The following is a 23,669-nucleotide window of genomic DNA, read 5'->3' as shown; positions in this document are numbered from 1 at the left end:
ACTCACCTCCAGAGATTCACAGTCCCAGCTGCTGTCTGCCTGCAGTTGCATGAGGCCAGAGTGAGATCAGCAGAGCTGCCCAGCCTGACCTAGGTACCCACTGAACCCTAGACAGAACAATTGTTTTAAATGATCCTGTTTGGTGGTGGTGTGTTATGCAGCAATGGGGAACTGAGATGACCCCATATATTGTCTATAACTGCTGCTATGTGTTGAATTGCGACCCCCAGAAATACGTTGAAGACCTAACCTCCAATGCTATGGTTTGAATACATGTGCCCGTTGTGTGCTAGATACTGTTCACCAGACACAGTGGTGAACAACACAGAAGAAGTTTCTTCCCCATGGAGGTAACATCCTGGAGAAGGAAACTGCACCATCAAACCTGTAAAAAAGCCACACTCAGGGCAATGGGGGGTAAAGGTAAAATTAAGTCGTGTTGGAACTTAAACACCCAGGTGATGGAATTAAGAGTGGGGCCTTCTGGGCCGTGATTCTGCCCTCGTGACTGGATTACTGCTCTAGTAAAAGAGGTTCAAGAAAGTGCCCTGGTGCCCGTGGCCCTTCTGTCTCTTCTGCCACGAGGTGACACCTGGACAGCACCATCTATGAGGAACCTCACCAGAAACCAGGCCTGCCAGGGCCTTAATCTTGGACTCCCAGGAAAACATTTCTATAATTTATACATTATCCAGTCCCGAGTATTTTGTATTAGCAGCACAAATGGACTAAGACATCACTGTTTCAGAATGTGATTTTATTTGGAAATAGGGTCCATGCAGGTGTAATCAGTTAAGATGGGGTCGCACTGCAGTAGGGCAAGGCTTCATCAAATAAGCCTCGTGACCTTACAGGAAGGCAGAAACTTGGACACAGAGAAGAGACACACAGAAAGAAGACAGCTACGTGAGAGCAGAGGCAGAGGTTGGAGCCACAAGCCCAGGAGCTCCTGCGGGCCCCAGAAGCTGGAAGAGGCAGGAAGGATCCTCTCTGTTAGAGTCTTCAGAAAGCGTGGCGCCGCCGAGGCTTTGATGTGGACGTCCAGCCTCAGAACTCTGAGACAGTAAACTTCAGTTGTTTAAGCTCATTTTATGGAAATGAATAAAGCTATGAGCATACATGGTAAATTGCCTTTCAAATGGACCCGAAAGGCACGAACCGAAATCACGAACATGATTACCTTTGGAGGAGGAGACTGTTAACCTTCCCACAAAATCAGTTCTTGGAAGTAGGGACATGGCTGGCATCTTTTATATCATTCTCTACTTTAAATACGTTTCCCAAAACAAACAGACAAACCTTCCGGTGACAGGATGGGAGGACTGAAGTGATGCGAGACATGGTGGGATGTGAATCCCAAAAGGGAATACTGGAGGAGCACTGACCACCGGCAGGGCACAAAAGCACGTGAGGACGGAAAGACTTTGCTGGATTAGAGACAAGCCAGTCACGGCTGGTGCAGTGGCTCGTGCCTGTAATCCCAGCACTTTGGGAGGCAAAGGCAGGACGAACACTTGAGACCAGGAGTTTGAGACCAGCCGGGGCAACACAGCAAGCTCTCATCTATACAGAAAATTTGAAAAAAAAATAGCCAGGTGTGGTGGCATGCACCTGCAGTCTCAACTACTCAGGAGGCTGAGGTGGGAGGATCACTTGAGCCTGGAGGTCGAGGCTGCAGTGAGCCATGATTGCACCACTGCACTCCAGCCTGGACGACAGAGCGAGACTCTATGTCAAAAGGAGGAAACAAGCCAGTCATTAGTGGCCTTAGGAGGCAGCTTCTCTAGAGAGAGGTAGGCACAGAAGTGAGATGGTGCAGGCTCAGGAGAAGAGGGTGCTGAGGGAAATCTGGCTCTGAATGAAAGGTGACAGGGAAGATGGTAGTGCCCTGTGGGTAACACCCCCCATGGGCACCGAGGAAGGAGAACTGTGTAGACCCCAGGCACAATTAGTGCCTGAAGTATAACTCACAGCTTACTCTATCTAGCTTATATATATAATCATACTTAGTTCCATATAATCCTATATAATCAGATAACGGATGGAGTCACAGCTGTACTGACACCTTTAGTGCGGGTTTACATAATCCTTCCATATAACCATATAGTAGTTTGTAGGAGGAGGAATGCCCAGAGCAGTCACGGAACAGAAGCAGTACATGGGAAAACAGCCAGACCAGGACGAGAACCAAAGACCCAGGCGGAGGCGTCCCTGCCTGAAAGGGCGTACGCTGTAAGGCAGGCTTGGAGCAAGAGCCTCTCCTCCTGATAAAGGAGTTGTGGTACCTTGCATCCAGTTCCTGTGGAAAGTAGGCCTCAGGCCTGAGATCCTGGAAGTAACTGAAGGAGAAGAACCTCTCTGGTGTGACCAGTCACGGTGGCTGTACACCCTGTCAGTCTTTTCTCACTTCTGTGCTAGCTCAAATCATCCTCCCATAAATATCTTAAGAGAAGAGCACAAGTCTGTCAGTTCCTACTGCATTGGCTTACAGAATCCTTCTATTAGAAATCCTTTGAAGTCTCCAGCCCCCAGATAAGAAGTGTTGTGCACACCTGTTGTACACAGTCCACCTCCTTGTCTCCATGACCTAATGGGGGTGGACCCCTTTTCTGTACACGACCCTCTACTACTGCGCATGGCACGGCCCCCTACTATGCACCACCCACCTCTCTGCCCAGGTGACCTAATGGGGTGGCCCCCTTGCTTGTGACTCGTGATTATGTATGCCCTATCACTAAGCCTGTAAATGATGACCTCACTCACGACCCTTCCCACTGCTTGTACCTAATAAACACAGATGCTTCTGAGAGTTCCAGGCCTCGCCTGTCTCTGCTCATAGGTGGCGTGCCCCACCCCCCCAGTCCAGATGCCCTCCACCAGTTCTTCAGTGTCCTGTCTCTCTACTTCTCGGATCCTGCACCTCAGCACAGCATAAGGGACACCCCATGACCCTTTGGGGCCAACAGCCCTACAGTGCCCAGCTCCCAGGAGGAACAAGAAGGAAAGGGAGCCGTCAGCTGGACTCCTCAGTGTCTAATGAGCACAGGGCCCTGGGCAAAAGAGAAATCAGCTCCACACAAGTTATTCCAGACTTATTATCAGGCACACAAGCATGAGAACCCTCTCCCGCTGTCCCAGACCACCCCTGACATTTGTCTGGTGCTTCCTACCCTTCCAGCACTTTCCTGGGCAGGATTGTGCTTGCACCTCCAACCACAGGATTGGGCAGGATGGACGGGATGACCGGTAGATGAGGAAAGCAAGTTGGAGCTCAAGTCTTCATACTCTCTCTTGGTCTCAACATTCAAAAGGAGGTGTGTGATTCACAGTTCCAGGGCTTTCTGTCCTCGCTCTGAGGCCGGTGACTCTGCGGGGCTGTGGGCATTGCACATCCATCCATATCCGAGCTCCTGGTCTCCAGGCTCCAGTTCCAGCCCATCCTCACTGCGCCTGTGCAGTGGGCCTTTTAGACCTACTCACAACCGTGTGGCCCTGGTTTAGTTTGTTTAAACAAAGCTATTCATTTTCTATTTCACTGTGAATCTCTCCAGGGCAGGAACCAAACTTTTTTTTTTTGAGACAGGGTCTTACTGTCTCCCAGGCTGGGGTGTAGTAGTGGCACAGTCACGGCTCACTGCACTCTGGACCCCCTGGGCTAACGTGATGCTTCCACTTCAGCCTCCCAAATAGCTAGGACTTCAAGGGCACGTCACTGTGCATGGAGAATTTTTTTTTGCATTTTTTGTAGAGATGGGGTATCCCTACATTGCCTAGGCTGATCTTGAACTCCTGGGCTCAAAGGATCCATCTGCCTCGGCCTCCCAAAGTGCTGGGATTACAGGTGTAAGCCACTGTGCCTGGCCAACAGGAACCAAACCTCATTCATGCTCGTGTCGCCCCAGGCCAGGCACTGTAGCTTGTGTGAAAATTGTCAGAATTAAAATGGAGTCACTAACGTTAAGAAAACCCTGACAGAGCTGGGGAAGGCCACAAGGAGAGGGTTCTTACACGTGCATGCCTGATAACAAAAAGAACTCTGGAAAACCCACAGCCTTGGACAAAGGCCAGGGCAATCTTTCACAGAACGTGGCCCAGCCACTGACTGCCCTACCTTGAAGTAGCATCGCCTTCAATGTGGTTCTTTGTAGCCACAATTATTGCCAAACAATTGTGCAACCTGCCTCATTTTTAAAAAAGCTTTGCTTCTTTGCTTCCGGAAATATGCGCATAGTTTACCATGGCATGCATATTTCTACTGCAACGCTCTACAGCAAAATAAATACCTTTTTCTTTCAGAGATCTCTCTGTGATTTAGGTTGACCCTTGCATGCAATGGGCATTGAATAAATGCTGAATTGACTTAAATTTGTTCTGATGAGGAGGCAGTGCTGGCTGAGAAGACGCCCGGAGCTCCGAGGCAGCAGGGTGGTCTCTTGGTGCGCCTTCCACCCCCCACCCCAGCCCCACACTGCTCTATCTCAGCGACCTGATATGCCAGGGCTGAGCAGCCACTAAATGCCTTGGCATCCCTGCCTCATCAGAGTCTCGGAGCACCTACCCAACGAGGCAGCGGGCCTACTTCCTTCTACAGAACACCTTTACCACGCTAGGTTTAACCTGCTCAGGGTCTCACTGCCTTTCTCCGCCAGGCCAGTGGCCACAGAGACACCCTCCCCAGGGTTCGACTTAGAGTCGATTCTACCTCTCATTTTCTCTAAAAAAACCCCGACCAACCAACAAACCGAATTCCACACGCTGCATATTTTAAAAACATTTCAAGGTTTACTCTTAAAAAAGGAAGGAGAACTTGGGAGGCTGAGGTCGGTGGATCACTTGAGGTCAGGAGTTCCAGACCAGACTGGCTAATATGGTGAAACTCGGTCTCTACTAAAAATACAAAAATTAGCTGGGCATGGTGGCAGGCGCCTATACTCCCAGCCACTCGGGAGGCTGAGGCAGGAGAATCGCTGAGGCAGAAGTAGGAGGTTGCAGTGAGTCGAGATCGCGCCACTACACTCCAGCCTGGGCAACAAGAGGGAAACTCCATCTCAAAAAAGAAAAAAAAAAAAAAAAGAAAAGGAAGGCGGAAATATTTCTCAAGTAGTGATTGCAACTTCCAAAGTCAAATTTTCATTCCAAGCCATAAATGGAGATGGCTGTCCATTTTTCTGGTACAAAATAGAATAAAAGGCGTCTTGCAAAAGCAAAAGAGAAAAGTAAAATCCTCCGGTAGAAAGCACCTCCATCTCCGCCTTCCGCCCCGGCCCCTCTAATCTCCAACCGTGAGTCTCAGGACGGGTTCCGCAGACGCTCACTGAAGGCAAACTTTTCCAGTGACCTTGAGGGTGGCTGCATTTGGAGACACGCGGAGAAGCAAATCGCCGCAGCTGGAAAGAGAGCTGGTCGAGAGTGAGAGGAACACGGGTTTTTCCTAAAGGAGAGCGGAAGCGAGAACCGGGTTCCCCAAGGGCCCGGGCCCCTCTGCCTCGCTCGGCCCCCGCGGCCAGGCTCCTGGCACCGCAGCCCGGGCGGTGCAGAAGAAGAGGCGGAAGGTGCTCCAGAACTTTCATTTTCCACCCTGCAGCAGCCCTGGGCGCCCGCCGGACAGCTCGGATTCTTGCGAAAGAGCGAAGTCCAGCAGGGGCGCGGCGGGGCGCGGGTGGAGGACGGGGTGGGGGCGGGTCCGGGCGGTGGAGGGGCGGGGGCAGGGGCGGAGGCGGGGTGGAGCCGCCGAGGGCCGGGCCCCCTCCGTGGGCGCGGGGCTCAGTCCCCAGCTCCCGCCCGTGCGCACACACGCGCTTCCTCGCCTGCGCTCCTGGGCGTCCGGAGGCGAAGGTCCCGCAGCGTTCACGGGAATCCGGGTCCCCGCGAGTCCGGGATCCGCTCCTCCAGCCGCGCCCGGGGCGCACGAGCCTGCCAGCCTCGGGGAGAGCGCGCGGGGCGCCGCGGGGGTCCTGCGGGAAGATGCGGAAGCCCGACAGCAAGATCGTGCTGCTGGGGGACATGAACGTGGGGAAGACGTCGCTGCTGCAGCGGTACATGGAGCGGCGCTTCCCGGACACGGTCAGCACGGTGGGCGGCGCCTTCTACCTGAAGCAGTGGCGCTCCTACAACATCTCCATTTGGGACACGGCAGGTGAGGCCGGCGCCGCCGGAGACACGCCGCGCTGGGGCTCCCGGGGGACCGGGGCGCGGGGCTTCCAGCGGGGGGACCGGACGCGCTCAGGGTCCCGGCCTCGGACAGCGGATGCCCTTCCCGGGGCTTCCCACTTGTCCTCCCTTGCTGGTTGGGCTGAGCTCCGCCTGCTCAGACACTCGGTGATCTCGGCGACAATCCAGGGTGCAGAGAGCGCGCGGGTCGCTGGTGTCCCTCAGCGGCCTTTGCTCCCGAGCCCCGCGCTCCTGCTCTGCTGCCCTGGGAACCAGAGACGCTCCTGTGGCTGCTCAGTTGGGTATTTTCAGTTTTTAAGTACCCACAGGAACAGGATCTCCGTTGAGATGCGCTCGAGGGGCGAGCAGAGCTGGTGTTATTAGCCCCTTGTTAAGAAAGAGAAAACTGAGGCACAGAGTTTCTCCTGCTGGGTTTAGTCGGGAGGGAGGACACAGAACTGGAGCCTCTGGACCTCCCGGGCCCGGAGCGTATCCGCCTGTTACAGTTTATCTTCTGCTTGATCTTGTTACAGTTTATCTTCTGCTTGATCTTGTCTCAAATGCGTCACATGGGTTTGGAGTAACTTACTGTGGAGGCATTTTTAAGATAGGTAATGAGTTATTTTTAGTATGTAGTATTTGTGACTTTTTTTTTTTTTTGAGACGGAGTCTCACTCTGTCGCCCAGGCTGGAGTGTGGGTGGCGCGATCTCAGCTCCCTGCAACCTCTGCCGCCCGGTTCCAGCGACTCTCTTGCGTCAGTCTCCCGAGTAGCTGGGCTTACGGGCGCCTGCCTCCGCGCCCGGCTAATTTTTGTAGTTTTTAGTGGAGACGGGGTTTTGTCATCTTGGCCAGGTTGGTCTTGAACTCCTGACCTCGTGATCCACCTGCCTCGGACTCCCAAAGTGCTGGGATTACAGGCGTGAGCCACAGCGTCCGGGTGTGACTTTTCAAAAGTACAACTTTGAGGATCTCAATTCAAGCTGTTTAACTTTGGAAAATGACACTGGTGATTGTAACATTGTAATAGAATAGATTCACTCCCCCTTAAAAAACAGTAAGATACTGTAACGGAATGAAGAAACTGGAAGTAGTATGACACATTTTCAATGAGTGTGAGTTTTTAGAAGCCTGAAACTCTGAAAGTTCTGACGTCAGCACTTTAAAAAGTCATATACCCAAAGGCCCCGTTCGAAATGTTTTAATTGCCATCTCAGATGCACCAATGTGCTGATAAACAAAATCATGATGAATTCTCTGTTTAAGCCTGAATTAACGAAGTTCACAGAGGTACTTCCAATTCTCCCCCTCCCTTCTGCCTTCTTTGATGCTTTGTGTTTTTATTATTATCCCAGTTAACATCGTGACTAATTTATTGGCAATCATCCTGTGAAAACAGCGTCCCTCAGGTAAAGATGTGCATTTCCCTGATCTTTGCTCCAACTCTGCCTTCCCCCCCTGCCAGGCTGCAGGGTGAGGTTTATTGAGCTGATTCCCTCACACTGAGCATTTGGTAATGATGGAACGCAAGCTCTAGGAGTCAAATCAAACCCAATGCACAAACCCAGTTTGCTTTTGTACAAAGTCAAGTCAAACCCAATTTGCTTTTATACAAAGCTTTGCCCCTCTGCCGCGTTTGCTGGCTGGCTGGGATTTACTAGTGCACTGGTTTACGAGTTACAAAGTGGATGCAGGAGTGCTACGGGGGGACCCAAACCGAAGCCCCCGTAGTGGCCACCGTTGGAGGCAGACTCTTAACACGCAGCGACTGATGTTTCTGGAACAAGAGCTGTCCTTTGGTGCTTGAATGGGCCCCTGCGTCGAAGGGAGTGAAGTGGCAGTTTCGTTTCCACTGGTCTCTTGATTCTTCAGCACCAAGGACATGATGCAGCCAGAATCTTGATCACCAGAGGATTTTGGCAGTTGTGCTGATGTGACGTCCTAGATGTCTTGAAGAGTTCCTGGGGGTGGGGGCAGCAGCTCATTTCCTGGCAGTCGAGGCTGCTGCTGCTGTTTGTTCAAAAGACCCTAAGGGTGAGTCTAGTAGAGCTCCTCAGAGCAGAGGGTGGGCAGTCCCCTTCTTCACCTTCCTGATCTCCTGTGTACACACTCAGGCAGCCCTGGCCCAGAGTTGGCAGGGGCAGAGGGCACCCATGCCTGGCTCCTCAGTGGCCTGTGGCCTGACTGGGTCCTTGAAGGGAAAAGAGAGGTAGGAACAGATGCCTTTTCCATAATCATGGATGGAAATTCAGAGTTTAACTTGCAGGAGACTCCATTCTTTTCCTCCTTTTGTTTAGCTCCTGAATCTTTCCATCCCATCTCAAGTTGTTTTTGTTGTAATGGTCATAACCAAGGTAGAAAGAGAAGGACTAGCCAGAGGAGGAACCTTTTGAAGTTGCTTTTAGCAACACAGGCAGGGTGGGCTGGGGTGAGGGTGCAGGGGTGTGGAGGGTGACGGGATGTTTCACAGGAAAAATGCTTGCATGGGGTCGATCTACACCCAGTACCTGGCTGCTTGTGGCCCCCAAGGCGGGCGGTGGATGGAGCTGAAGAGGGAGAATAGCGGAGTCAGGGCGGAAGTGCATTGCCTAGTCCGGTGACAGAACAGTCCTCCAGAGGGAGGTGTGGTCATTTGCATGTTAAAGATGGGAAGACAGGGCTGGGGCCTTGGCTCTTGTCTGTCATCCCAACACTTTGGGAGGCTGAGGCCGGCAGATACCTGAGGTCAGGAGTTCGAGACCAGCCTGGCCAACGTGGTGAACCCCCATCTCTACTAAAAATACAAAAATAGCTGGGTGTGTTGGCTGGGGTCTGTAATCCTAGCTCCTTGGGAGGCTGCAGCAGGAGAATTGCTTGAACCCGGGAGTGGAGGGTGTGGTGAACCAGATTGTGCCACTGCACTCCAGCCTCAGCAACAAGAGCAAGACTCCATCAAAAAAAATAAAATAAAATAAATAAAAAGATGGGAGGACAGCAGAGGTTAAGTGGGATTTAGAACTTGGTTCATCCAACTCTAGCACACCTCATCCCATTATGCCCTTTTAGGGGGCCCTTGTCACTCCCAACCATTGTCTAATTGGGCACACAGATGTGGAGTGGTTGCTGTGCAGAGGTGGATAATCCAGGGAGCAAGAGGAGGTTGCTCAGCGAGGAGGCAGAGTCCTGGAGAACATGCCCCTGGGTTCCTCTCTGTCTCCCGATTGCTCAACGGTCTACAACGGTGTTGTGATTTTGGCAAATATTAACTGAGCTTCCCTGGTGCTGGGCACTGTTTGGGCGCTCATACTCCAGCAGTGAGCAGGTCGCTGGCTGCTGCTCTGCAGGCTCTAGATTCCAGAGGAGGGGGAAGGCAGGCAAGAAGTGAATGGTACAGCTTCACATCTGATTGTTGCTCTGAAGAAAATACGACGGGGTGATAAGAAAGCACCTGGTGTGCCCAGGACAGAGCTGTTTCCCAGATCCCTGGAGACATGATGCCCTCTACATTCCTTTTCCTTCCCTCCTCAAGGCCGCGGCCTGGCAGCCAGGGGGTGGGGGGGGCAGTACCTGGCTCACGTTTGCATCTCTGGTACCTGGCCCTTGAAAACTCAGCTTAGAAGGCAGCAGGAACCCAGATTTGAGCCGCTTCTGTGCACCGGCATTCAGATCCAACTGCATCTGTGGGGACCGGGTGTCGAGGGAGTGAGTGCATTTTGCATGTGGAATGGATGCACGTCTGTGGGGGCCTGAGGCCAGGCTGTGACAACAGAATAGTGGCCCCCTCCAAAAGGTGTCCACATCCTGGTCTCTTCAGAGTCCTCTGGGTGACTGAATGCTCTGGCCTTTGGGTCCTTCTGAGGCACCAACAGAAGGTTGTATGGCCGTGCCAGGGCCTGGTCTTCAGTGCAGGTGTTCCAGATGGTGGGCCTGCTCTCCAGCACAGGCATTCTGGATGGTGGGCCTCATAGTGTGAGCTTCCCAGCAATCTGCATGGCTGAGGACTACCCACATCACCAAACCCTGCTCCTCTTCGTTCAGCAATTCTTCTCTCATCCTATCTGTTCTTCATCATCTTAATGTAAACAGCAAGAAAAATCCACACCTTCCACACTTTGCTTGGAAATCTCCTCAGCTAAATATCCAGCTTCGTCGCATATGGTTTGACTTCTCTCATAGCTGTGGGGTAAGACTCAGCTGAGCTCTCCAGTACCACATCCCTGGTCCTCCAGCTTCCAATAATGCAATCCTCATTCCAACCTCAGGCTTCCACCTGTAATTGGCTTCTCCTAGTGGAGCTCTTCACTATGGGAATGCAGGTTTTCTCTGCTGTGCTTCTCACTTCCTTCTGATTCTTCACCAACAGAGCGGTTCACGTGCACCTTCCTGCTGGCCATCTGTTTAGGCTAATCCAGGCTACCCTCTCATGATGCTCAAATCCTCCCAGATCTGCCATTGCCCAGTTCTAAAGCCACTTCCATGTTCATGGCAGCCTCTCTCTTCTCCCAGACCCAAAATCTGTATCCGTTTCTTATTGCTGCTGTAACGAATTAGTTAATTAAAACAACACAAATTTGCTGGACGTGGTAGCTCCTGCCTGTAATCCTAGGACTTTAGGAGGTTGAAGGGGGAGGATTACTTGAGCCCAGGTGTTCAAGACCAGCCTGGGCAACACAGAGAGACTGTCTCTACAAAGAATAAAAAGTTAGCCAAGTGCAGTGGTGCATACCTGTAGTTCCAGCTACGTGGGAGGCTGAGGTAAGAGGATTTCTTGCGCCTGGGAGGTTGAGGCTGCAGTGAGCCATGATCGTGCCACTGCACTCCAGCTTGGTCAGCAGAGCAAGACCCTGTCTTAAATAAATAAATAAATAAAAACAATAGATTTATTGTGTTAGTATCCTGGAGGTCAGAAGTCCTAAATGGCCTCTCACTGGGCTGAAGTCAAAGCTTGCAGGACTGTGTTCCTTTCTGGAGCCTGAGGGGAGGAACCTGTTTCTTAGACTTTCCGGGCCTCTGGAGCCTGCCCAATTTCCTGGCTTCATCTTCTCTCTGGAAAGGCAGCCAGGTCAGGTCTGTCCTAGATAGCATCCTTCTGAACCGGCCCCACTGTCTCCCTCTTCCAGGGGTTTTAAAGACATCTGTGATTTCGTGGGATCACAGCTGAGGCTGTGGCTGTGTCACCTCCTTTTGCACCGGGTTCTTTCTGTATAATAATGGGAGAAAGGGACACCGCCTGGGCATTGTTAGGGGTCAGCAAGTTAACACTGGGAGGAAGGGGCACTGCCTGAGCGTTGTTAGGGGTCAGCAAGTTAACATTGGCAGTTATCTGAACCGTGTCCAGAATGAGGACGCACCATGTGACTTTTGGTAAACAAACATTTGTCTCCTGGCCTTGGGTGCCTGTCACCAAGATTAAGGCAGGTCACAAAGGGTGAGGGGGGCTCAGCTGGGCCCCCAAACAAGTACCTGATAAATGGGGAGGCTAAGGCGAGGGGAGGGAAGGCAGGGGACACTCGAGGTGGCTGTGGTAAGGAGAATAAAAGGCGCTGTCTGCCACCCAAGGGCTCAGCAGTCTGGGAGACCCGGCCGTATTTAATTTCTTCCTTTGCTATTTGGAGTCGAGCAGGGGGCCTGCTGATGACTGGTTTTCTTCACAGAAGGCAAAGCCTGACTCACGTTTATACTTCCCTAGCGTCCTCTGCCCCAGCTGTGAGGGAGCTTCCTCTACCTGTCTCAGCCGGAGTGCAGTGGGGTGACCACAGCTCACTGTAACTTCAACCTCCCAGGCTCCAGCGATCCTTCCACCTCAGCCTCCTGAGTAGCTGGAACCACAGGTGTGTACCACCATGCCTGGTCAATATTAAAAAAAAAATTTTTTTTTTGTAGGGATGGGGTCTTGCTGCATTGCCCAAGCTGGTCTTGAACTCCTGGGCTAAAGCAATCCCCCTACCCTGGCCTCCCAAAGTTCTTGCATTAGAGGCATGAGCCACTGTGCCCAACCAGGAATCAGATTTTAGCTGGCTTTCCTATTATATTAATTTCTATTTTAGCCTCACTTAGGAGATGCTTCTGGGTGAGTTTTGAGGTCTTTATATGGTGACCCTCAGCCTGACAATTAGAGTTTGTGTGACTGGAGACCATTTGGTCAATTACATGGTCTTTCTACAGATCCAGGGACTGATGCAGGCCTTTCGCTGGTTGTTGTAAATAAAGTTTTATTGGCACAGCCACATGCTTGCACTTAAATGCATTGTCTACAGTTGCTTTCACCTTGGGAGGGCAGAGTTGAGTCATTGTAACAGAGACCGTACAGCACCGAAAGTCAAACATATTTACTCACTGGCCCTTTGCAGCAAACGTTTGCTGATCTCCGGTTTAGGTTGTGTAAAGGAGCTAATGCTCCTCTAGAAGTCTGTTCCCATAGGTATAGACCCTTCCAAAAAGGTTTAGCATTCAGCGATTGTAGGCCCTGACGATTCATTAACTCAACAAGCAGCTCTCACGTTTCCACGGTGTGTGTGCTGAGCTAGAGTGGAGTGAGGGTGGGTTTAAGATGAACACCAGCTCCCTCTGAACACGAGACCTTGGAGGAAACGCCAGTAGAGGTTTGTATCTGGAAGGGAGACCTGCCGCGTGGCCACGTGGCTGAGGACTTTGCGTGCATGGTCTCGTTCGTAGAGTTCCTCTGCTTTATTAACCAGAGACAGTGGCCTGCATATGAATGTGGGTGTTAAGATGGGAGAAAGAGAATTGATTGTCCTGGCCTCAGCAGGAGTGGACAAAGCGACATTATACTTGGAGACGGCAGGGCACAGTGGCCGCTTGCGAGCAGTGTGTGCTGGGAGGCTCGGCCCAGAGCCTCCTGGAGTGGCGCCTGGGAATCCCAGGGGTGCCAAGGGGCTTTGCAGGCTCATTAGTGTGCTGTGTGTTCAGGAGAAACTTAATTAAGGTCAACTGTATTTGTTAATGAACACCTGAGTTACACTGAAAGCCTTTGGGAGACAATTTCATGTTTTGTTATCCTAAGTTCTCTGGAGAAATAGAATATTCATTTTATTAACTTTTAAATTTTTTTTGAGATGGAGTCTTGCTCTATCGCCCAGGTGGGAGTGCAATGGCATGATCTCCGCTCACTGGAACCTCCACCTCCTGGGTTCAGGTGAGTATCATGCCTCAGTCTCCCAAGTAGCTGGGATTACAGGTGCCTGCCACCATGCCCGGCTAATTTTTGTATTTTTAGTGGAGACGGGTTTCACTATGTTGGTCAGGGTAGGCTTGAACTCCTGACCTCAAGTAATTTGCCTGTCTTGGTCTCCCAAAATGTTGGGATTATGGGTGTGAGCCACTGTGCCCGTCTTACTTATTTTTTTGAGGCAGGGTCTTCTTCTGTCACCCAGGCTGGAGTGCAGTGGTGTGATTTCAGCTCACTGCAGCCTCAACCTCCTGGGCTCAAGTGATCCTTCCACCTCTCAGCTGGGACTACTGCACCACCATGCCTGGCTAATTTTTGTATTATTATTATTATTTTTATTGTAGAGACGGGTGTCTCAGTATGTTGTTCAGGCTGGTCTTGAATTCCTGGGCTCAAGAGATCCATGAACGGTCACAGGAACAGACATATGGAACAAGGTCTGGAAGGGGGGCCAAGGAATTGGGGTGCCACGGAGTTGGGGTGGCCAGCCTTCGTGGCATGGGGGTGAGTTCTTCTTCACCTTCCTGTCAGCCTTCACGTGCTCGACTTTCCGGGAGCTCCCTGACCCCTGTCCTCTCGGCCTCTTATGGAGACTTCATTGCTTGTCTGTGATTGAGGCACAGGGAACCATGTCAAAATGTGATTGGACAAGCCGGGCGTGGCGGTTCAGGCTGTCATCCCAGCACTTTGGGAGGCCGAGGAGGGCAGATCACTTGAGGTCAGGAGTTCGAGACCAGCTTGACCAACATGGCGAGACCCCGTGTCTACTAAAAATACAAAAATTAGCTGGGTGTGGTGGTGCGGGCCTGCAGTCCCAGACACTCGGGAGGCTGAGGCGAGAGGATTGTTTGAACTTAGGAGGTGGAGGTTGCAGTGAGCTGAGACTGTGCCACTGCACTCTAACCTGGACAACAGAGCAAGACCCCATCTCAATTAAACAAAGAATAAAAACAAAAAATAAAAAAATGAATTTAAAAAAGTGTGATTGGGCAAAAAGGGTGTGCTCCAAGCCCGGCAAGGCCCGTCTGTCCAGATTCCCTGAGGCCTCTGCAGCATTCCCTTCTCTAGGCTATGGGGCAGGACCCTCTCCGGAAGGACGTCCTAATGACGCATGATCCCCTTAAGAGTCCTCCTGGGACAGGCCAAAGGAGGGTGGGAGAAGGTCAGAGAGAAATACTTGGTTTCCTGAGGCCTAAGGCACCAGCACTGCAAGGAAAGACCGTGAAGGTGTCTGTCAGAATGGTGAACCCGGAGCCACAGATGAAAAGACTAGGCAGGGAGTTCCCTGATTCCAGATTCAGGCTGAAGAAGCCTGAAATTCAGGAATGTCAAAGGGCACAGGCAAAATGAATTTGTATTCAAGAATTCAGCTTTGTCTGAAATCTTCCTTCCTGCTTAACCCAGGCTGACACAAACCAACACACTCAACGTTTAGCAGCTTCTGTTCTAACACAGGCCATCAGAAGCCTGTAGCTCCGAGCAAAGCATTTCAGAAATATTTGCTGATTCGTTTTGTGGACTCACAAGATGCTGATCGAATGGATGTCTTTCCTCCCTCTAGCCTGGCCGCTCTCTGAGAGCTGGTCTTGAGCCTCTGAAATAGCTCAGCTACCTGGTGCTGGGGTTCTGCGAGGGAGTCGGGGGAGTGGCCTGTGAAACAGGCCTGGGACACTTTCATTCATCAGACACATGTTCAGACCTTACTTCGCTGGACCCCGTCCTGTGAGAAGAGCAGGCGTTGACCATGCGTCCTGGGTGCCAGACATCACACTCAGGGGCTTCTGGCATTGTCCGTGTCGTCCTGGCATCCACTTTGTGTGCTTGGTGTTATCTTCCCCTCTCTGTGCAGAAGAGGAAGCTGAGGCCCAGAGAGCCTTGGGAGCTTGGCCCAGGTTGCACTCCAGGTTGGGGAGCACAGATTTGAGATTTTTTTTTTTTTTTTTTGAGACGGAGTTTCACTCTTCTTACCCAGGCTGGAGTGCAATGGCGCGATCTCGGCTCACCGCAACCTCCGCCTCCTGGGTTCAGGCAATTCTCCTGCTTCAGCCTCCTGAGTAGCGGGGATTACAGGCACGCACCACCATGCCCAGCTAATTTTTTGTATTTTTAGTAGAGAGGGGGTTTCACCATGTTGACCAGGATGGTCCCCCTCTCTTGACCTAGTGATCCACCTGCCTCTGCCTCCCAAAGTGCTGAGATTACAGGCGTGAGCCACCGCGCCCGGCCTGAGGTTGGTTTTTATCCAAGTCCACCCTTCCCATCACTGAGGTGGTTAAAAGGCTATGATGGAACCTGGACCCCTCACGCTGGAGCCGCACACACAGACAAACCCCACACCAAACAGAAACAGAACAAACCTAACCAAGAAGACAGGTGCACCCACCACACTGCCCTGGTACCTTCATGAGGATGGAGGCAGGTTAGACTGAATTGTAGACGTTTCTAGAATGAGAGGAGTTTTGTTTGTTTGTTTATTTTTTTTGAGTTTGTTTGTTTGTTCCATTCTGTTGTCCAGGTTGGAGTGCAGTGGTGTGATCTTGGCTCACTGCAACCTCCACCTACCAGGTTCAAGCAATTCTCCTGCCTCAGCCTCCCGAGTAGCTGGGACTATAGGCGTGCACCACCACACCTGACTAATTTTTGTGTTTTTAGTAGAGATGGGGTTTCACCATGTTGCCTAGGCTGGTCTTAAACTCCTGACCTCAAGTGATCCACCCACCTCATGTCTCCCTAAAGTGTATAAAACCAAGCTGCACCCCAACCACCTGGAACACAGTTCTCAGGGTTCCCTGAGGGCTGCGGCGTGGGCCATAGTCACTCACATTTGGCTTAGAATCAATCTCTTCATTTTACAGAGTTTGGCTGTTTTTGTTGTTAAATAAGTACATACTGTATGATACGCATGAGCATACATGCGTAAAACTTATGCTACTGGGAAACATGAAAGACTTACTACATATTTGCTCTTTTTTATTTCTGCAAATGCACAGTATGCATTTGACCAATAACTGTTTAATTGTTAACGTTTTATTAAAAATCCTAAGACATGGAAAACTTCCAAGTCGGGCATCTTCTTAAAAGACTCGCGGCCTACGTGGAATTAGTTAGAAAAGAATAGTTTGTTTTATGGAATGCCAGTGCTGGTACACCAACTCATACTCACAGATTAAAATTATGATATTTTGTTTTTGTTTTTTGAGATAGAGTCTCACTCTGTTGTGCAGGCTGGAGTGCAGTGGTGTGATCTCGGCTTGCCGCAGTCTCTGCCTCGCAGGTTCAGGTGATTCTTGTGTCACCCTCCCAAGTAGCCGGGATGACAGACATCATCATCACACTTGGCTAATTCTTGTATTTTTAGCAGAGATGGGGTTTCACCATGTTGGTCAGGCTGGTCTCGAACTCCTGACTCAAGTGATCTACCCACCTGGGCCTTCCAAGATGCTGGGATAGCAGGTGTGAGCCAGCATGCCCAGCCTAATTATGGTATTTTAAAATCTACCATTCTGCCTTGCATTATTTAAAATTAAAAAAAAATTGTTGGATCACAAAGATGTAGCAGTCTAACTGAAGCTGCCTTGAGGAGACACCGTCTTTAGTTTTTATTCTGCTGACCAAGTTTCCTATTTATTTTTTTGCAAGTTCTTCATTTTATTACTAAGAGCCTTCACAGGCATAAAGACTTGCTCTGGTGGTTATAGAATACCTGCTATAGGAAACTTTTTTTGCTCCAGGTTATATCTGAAATGCTTACCTATATTTGAAAGTGAGTGTTCAGATACAAAGAATAAACGGGCCGGCCTATTTGCAATGCTGTTGTGTGGGCTGATCAGCCATCATTAGCCGGTGGGGTCAGGCAGGCCTCCCAAGACTGAGGTTCCAGTCTGCAGACTGTGGCCACATTATAGCTGATGCTTCCACAGTGCTCGGTTCGTGCCAGAGGCTATGCGAAATGCTTCCCCATTTTAGCTCCTTTAATCCTCTCTGGCCTAGCAGGTAGCAAGGTGATGCTCCAGGAAGGGGCGGAGTCGGGATCCCATCTAGGCTTATGCGGGTTATGTCACCACGACTGCTGTGTCCTTCACAGAAGTGACTTCTGTCCTAAAATGAGAGTGAGACCGGAGAAGAATGGCTCCAGCTCTGCATTCACTCACACAATGTAATACGTGTATATCCGGGTACATTCTATTTTGTGTGTGGCGTGCCTGTGAACTAGAAAAGTTCTGTTGCACCCAACGGTGGCAAATGAAAATAGTTCCAACCTTTGGCCTGTCTTATAATTAACAAGATCAGTGTATTAAGATTCCTGTTGACACTTTCCCCATGTGGAGTTACACGCACTTCATTCACGCAGGAAGCTCATCGCACCTCGTGTCTGAGATGCGCTTCCTCATTTATGCAGAGCCAGCTGATTCAGTGTGTTTGAGGCAGGGGTCCGTCCCCTTCCCTGACCTTGGCCGCTCTAGTCCGGGAGTCTGGTTAGAGGAGGCGCCGTGTAGAATGCTGTGATTTGGCACAACAGTCAGCTTCCTGGCCTTGATTGGTAGCATTCCAGGTTTCTGACATGTGAGTCCTTGAGAAGGAAGAACACATTCTAAACTTCACTTGGCCAGGCGTGGTGGCTCACGCCTTAATCACAGCGCTCTGGGAGACTCAGATGGAAGGATCCCTCGAGGCCCAGAAGATAGAGACCAGCCAGTTGTTGCGACATAGTGAGACCCTGTCTCTACTAAAAACTGAAAAAAATTTGCCAGGCATGGTGGTGCACACCTGTAGGTTCAGCTACGGGGGAGGCTGAGGTGGGAGGATCACTTGAGTCTGAGAGCTTGAAGCTGCAGTGAGCTGGCTGTCAGTGCACCACTACACTCCAGCCTGGGCGAATGAGTGAGACCCTGCCTCAGAACAATCCCCGAAAAACAAAATACAGAAGTTCAGCTTGTACTGCTCACAAATGCTCCGGGTCAGTCAAGATTTGTGAGGCTGGGCGTCACAGCACCATGCTGTGACACACACTTAGTGGCCCTGTCACACAGACCAAGGGCGGCCTGCAGAGCCTCTGAGTGCATCAATAAAAAATGAGACGTTTCTACTTAGAAATGGGACTCATCCGTAACTGTGCTTGTCTGTGGGTTGGAACGCCTTTCGGGAAGCAACCGTCTCATGGCGGTAACTTGAAACGATTTATGATGCCCAAATAGATGAATTTTAGGGGTGATACCTGCCCCTCATGTCTGTATTTGGGATCAGCACATTTTCTTTTTAGGTGAATCAGTTGGAACACTTTTAGAAAACAAGATGAAGATATGAAGCTGTCTCTGAGTCTCAGTGATCTCATCTTTTTTTTTTGAGACGGAGTTTCGCTCTTGTTATCCAGGCTGGAGTGCAATGGCGCGATCTCGGCTCACCGCAACCTCCGCCTCTTGGGTTCAGGCAATTCTCCTGCCTCAGCCTCCTGAGTAGCTGGGATTACAGGCACGCGCCACCATGCCCAGCTAATTTTTTGTATTTTTAGTAGAGACGGGGTTTTACCATGTTGACCAGGATGGTCTCGATCTCTTGACCTTGTGATCCACCTGCCTTGGCCTCCCAAAGTGCTGGGATTATAGGCTTGAGCCAGCACGCCCAGCCCAGTGATCTCATCTTAAAACTGTTGTAATAAACCTTATTTCCAGGGCCAGTTAGAAGCTTGAATAAGATCATGGATGTGTAAGGCCCCCGTGGTGCTCGACTCTTGATAATAAAATGTCATCTTCTTCTCCTGGCACATCTTAGGTGCCTTTGTGTGGGGTGATAAGGATTAAATGGCTGAGGCTTTTGTGGGTGCCTATCGCATGGGGTTTCTCTGCTATGTGAAGGACTCACTTCCAGAGTTACTGTTGGAATGGCTCTGGTTGGACATTGACTTTTCGTCTGCTTTGCTCTATGCTTGATCCTGGCTTCCGAGTGCAGACTGCAGGAATCACGGTGTTTCTGTGGAGTCAGATCACGAAACAGGAACGCAGAGCTCAGAAGTACATGCAGCATTTCCCCACATCAAGGCTCTGTCAGCATTACCTCCCCCTGGGTCCCTCCCACAACAGGTGGGAATTCTGGGAGATACGATTCAAGTTGCGATTTGAATGGGGCCACAGCCAAACCATATCAGAGACCTACTTGAGATTTGAGGGCATGTGGTGCGTCACTTTCCCTCAGCAAGTCATTCATTAGTAGTCATTAACTGCTTAATAATAGAGAACGGAGGACGGTAAAGAGGCCCTCAGCATTACAGGCCATATTTCAGAGACTGCTATTGTGCCCTTTCCATATGTTGCTTTGTCTTTCCTTCTTTTTGAGGGGAGTGCAGGGGTTTTATCATCTTCCCAGGGCGGCCCTCATGCACTTCTCTAGACTCTTCCAAACTCTGGGGGGGCCCATGCGTCCACCTCAGTCACCATCTCAGCATAAGGATCTCCAAGCTCCTTCTAGTTTTAATATCCTGATGTGTGTAGAGTGAACACTCATTGAGTGTGAAAAAATGGTTTAATTGGACTTACAGTTCCACATGGGTGGGGAGGCCTCAGAATCATGGCAGGAGGCAAAAGGCACTTCTTACATGGTGGCCACAGGAGAAAATGAGGAAGAAGCAAAAGCAGAAACCCCTGATAAACCCATCAGATCTCATGAGACTTACTCGCTACCACGAGAATAGCATGGGAAAGACTATGCCCCCGTATTTCAATTAACTCCCCCTCGGTCCCTCCCACAACATGTGGGAATTCTGGGAGATACAATTCAAGCTGAGATTTGAATGGGGACACAGCCAAACCATATCAGAGACCTACTTGAGATTTGAGGGTGTGTGGTGTGTCACTTTCCCGCAGCAAGGCGCTCTGCCTGCATTTCCATGCCCACGGCGGCACTCCTCTCTGGTTCTTTGTGTGTCTCCCTAGATGTTACCCTCCACAAGCTCTGGTGTTCCTGTCTGTCTATGCCACACATCTCTCTGCCTTTTTGACAACTTAGAGCTGGTTATGATCTAGGCCTGGCTCCTTCATTGAATAAGTTCAAGGAGATCTTTAATGTGTCTTTATTTTTATGTCTGTATTAGAGTCATAATTTTACCCTTTTTGGAAAATTATTTTTTGCCACGTGTCAAGGTAGAATTGCTTTAAAATCCCACTCATAGATTCAATGCAATCACTGTCAGTATTCCAATGGCATTTTGTACAGAAATAGAAAAAAAAATTCTAAAATTTATGTGGAACCACAAAAGACTCAGAATAGCCAGAAATTCTTGCTTAATTTTGAGCAAGAATAAAGCTGGAGGTATCACACTGTCTGACTTCAAAATATGCTACAAAGCTATAGTAATCAAGACAGCATGGCACCAGCATGAAAATAGACACACTGACCAATGGAACAGAGTAGAGTACCCAGAAACAAATCCACACATTTACTGTCAATTGATCTTTGACAAAGATGCCAAGAACCTTTGGGGAAGGGACAGCCTCTTCAATAAATGGTACCAGGGAAACTGGATATCCATATGCAGAAGAACAAAACCAGAACTTGTCTCACACCATATCAAAACTCAGGCTGGGCATGGTGGCTGATGCCTGTAATCCCAGCACTTTGGGAGGCTGAGGTGGGCAGATCACTTGAGGTCAGGAGTTTCAGACTAGCCTGACCAACATGGTGAAATCCCATCTCTTCTAAAAATACAAAAATTAGCTGGGCATGGTGGCAGGTACCTGTAATCCCATCTACTCAGGAGGCTAAGGCAGGAGAATCGCTTGAACCCAGGAGTTGGAGGTTGCAATGAGCCAAGATCGTGCCACTGGACTCCAGCCCGGGTGACAAAGTGAGACTCCATCTCAAAAAAAAACAAAAACAAAAACAAAACCCATATTTGATTAATGTTTGAAGCATAAGACCTGAAACTATAAAACTATTAGAAGAAAACATAAGAAAAAACCTTTGCAACATTGGTCTGGCTAATGATTCTTTTTTATGTGACTCCAAGCACAGAGAACAAAAGCAAACATAGACAAATGGTTTGGCATCAAACCAAAAGGCTTCTGCCAAACAGAAGAAACAATCAACAGAATAAAGAGAAAGCCTCCAGAATGGGAGGAGATACTTGGAAAGCATATGGCTGATAAGGGATTAATATTCAGACATATAAGGAACTCAGACAACTCAGTAACAAGAAAACAAGTAACCAGATTAAACAGCGAGTAAAGGGCCGTGCACTGTGGTTTGCACCTGTAATCCCAGCACTTTGGGAGGCCGAGATGTCAGAGGATCACTTGAGGCCAGGAGTTCAAGAACAGCCTGGGCAACATAACAAGACCCTGCCAGAAGAAGAAGGCGGGGGGGAGGGGGAGGGGGAGGAAGAAAAAGATAAATTAGCCACGTGAGGTGTTGCATGCCTGTAGTCTCACCTACTTGGGAGGCTGAGGCAGGAGGATCACTTGAGCCCAGGAGTTTGAGGTTACAGTGGGCCGAGATCACATCACCATACTCCAGCCTGGGTGACAGAATGAGGCCTTGTCTCTAGAATAAAAATAAAAGTAAAAGTAAACTGAGCAAAGTTCCTGAACTGAAAAGACATTTCTCAAAAGAAGATGTACGAATGGCCGACGGGTATATGAAAAAACGTTCAACAAGACTAATTGCAGAGAGAGCCAGGTCAGAAGTACAATGAGCTGTCGGGTGGCACCTGCTAGGATGGCTGTCATCAGACAGACAGAGGGGAAGTCTGGTGAGCATGTGCAGGAAAGAGAACCACACGCACTGCTGGTGGGAATGTGAATGGCTGCAGCCGTGGTGGAGACGGTATGATGGTTCCTCAAAAAACTAAAACTAGAACTAACAAATGATGCAGAATCCCCCTGCTGGGTGTCTATCCAGAAGAAGGAAATCAGTATTTCCCAGAGACATCTGCCCCTCGTGTTCACAGCAGCCAAGATACAGAATCACCTAAGTTTCCGTCAACGTTCACAGGTAAAGTAAATGTGGTAAATACACATGAGGGAGCACTATTCAAGCTTAAAAACAGTGGGGAAATTCTGGTTTGTGAACCTGGAGGACATCATGGTAAGTGAAATAAGCCAGATACGAAAGACAAATACCGCATGGTCTCACCGATGGCATCTAAACAAGCTGAACTCACTGAAGCTGAGTGGAATGGCGGTTACCAGGGGCTGGTGGGCAGGTGGGTGGAGAGAGGGAATTGGGGAGCTTTTAATCAAAGGCTGCAAAGATTCAGTTCTGCAGGCTGAATAAGTCTTGGAGGTCTAATGCAGAGCCACAGGCAGGTGACTGTAATTAACAGTACCGTGTCATAGGCTTGACATTTGCTAAGAGGTAGAGTTGAAATGGTCTCACTGCACACCCGTGGAAATTATGTGCAGTGTAGATGTGTTAATCAGCTTAATAGTGGTAGTCATTTCATAATACATCAAAATGTCGTGTTGTACACGTTAACTATGTACAAGTTTTGCTTGTCATTTATACAGCCATGAAGCTGAGAAGAAAATACAGCAAGTGTTCTGATTAAAAACCCCTAAAAACACCACCAACAAACACGCTTATTATTTGGCAGTTCCTGCCCCGGGCTGTTTGCACCCGGTCTTGGTGGTGGTCACCGGTTACTGCCTCCACGAGTGAGCGTCTGCAGTCTCTGATTCTGGGTGTATGAAGTGTGGACACAGACGGGGGAGAAAGAAATGCACCTGTGAGTATGTGTGTGGGATGGCATGTACATGCGTGCATGTGAGTGTGTGTGAGTCTGTGTGTGTGGCTTCACACTCTGCCTGGCACTTGAAGTAAACTCGCAGTCAGTTAGCTCCTAGTCCCTGGAGGGACTCTACCATGTGTTTCTCGGAGGACTTTGTATTATGGAGAAGGGAAAAAACCCTGCCTTCTATTCTGCACAGCGAAGCTGCTAGAAGTAATGGAGATATTGCCTGAATGAGTACCCTAGACAAGACGGTGTTCTAAATAATTTGATATTTTGAGAAAACACTGTTTAGGTATTTTTTTTTGAGGTGGAGTCTCACTCTGGCTGACTTGGTTAAAGGAATCAGATCCAGTCAGTGCAGGGACACTGAAGAAGCGGAGCCCCAGGCCCTGGAAGGGCTCTAGCCCAGAGACTCCCACTAATACCAAGATCAGGGCAGGCAGTTCTCTGCTAACCTGGCTGCTTGTCCTGAAAGCTGAGAAGTCAGAAGGAGTGGAGGGACTTTTAGGTACTTTCCGAGTTGACACTGTCGCTGCCAGTCTTCTCGTGACTCTCGGCTAATGAGAAGGTCAGGAGGACGTGCGCTTTCAGGGCGGCAGTTGTGCTGTTCTTGCGCCTGGGCTGATAACCC

At 49.9% G+C, this 23,669-nt stretch overlaps 1 protein-coding gene across 3 annotated transcripts in view; it reads left to right on the top strand.

The window, feature by feature from the left end:
• The first annotated feature begins 5,765 nt into the window (after positions 1 to 5,765).
• The window catches only part of RAB20 (RAB20, member RAS oncogene family), a 36,401-nt gene continuing 18,497 nt past the window's right edge, over positions 5,766 to 23,669 (top strand). Inside the window, exons 1-2 of one of the 3 annotated variants that reach the window (XM_009002221.4) lie at positions 5,766 to 6,136; positions 22,815 to 23,032. In XM_009002221.4, the coding sequence (XP_009000469.2) occupies positions 22,993 to 23,032 (40 nt within the window). In that variant the 5' untranslated portion in view covers positions 5,766 to 6,136; positions 22,815 to 22,992. The remainder of the gene's footprint in view (positions 6,137 to 22,814; positions 23,033 to 23,669) is intronic. The other 2 variants (XM_035293982.2, XM_002742536.5) reach the window with 2 other exon arrangements.

Source organism: Callithrix jacchus, chromosome 1 (assembly GCF_049354715.1).
Source record: "Callithrix jacchus isolate 240 chromosome 1, calJac240_pri, whole genome shotgun sequence".
Lineage (NCBI taxonomy): Eukaryota > Metazoa > Chordata > Mammalia > Primates > Cebidae > Callithrix > Callithrix jacchus.
This window is presented reverse-complemented; position numbering and strand designations above follow the sequence as displayed.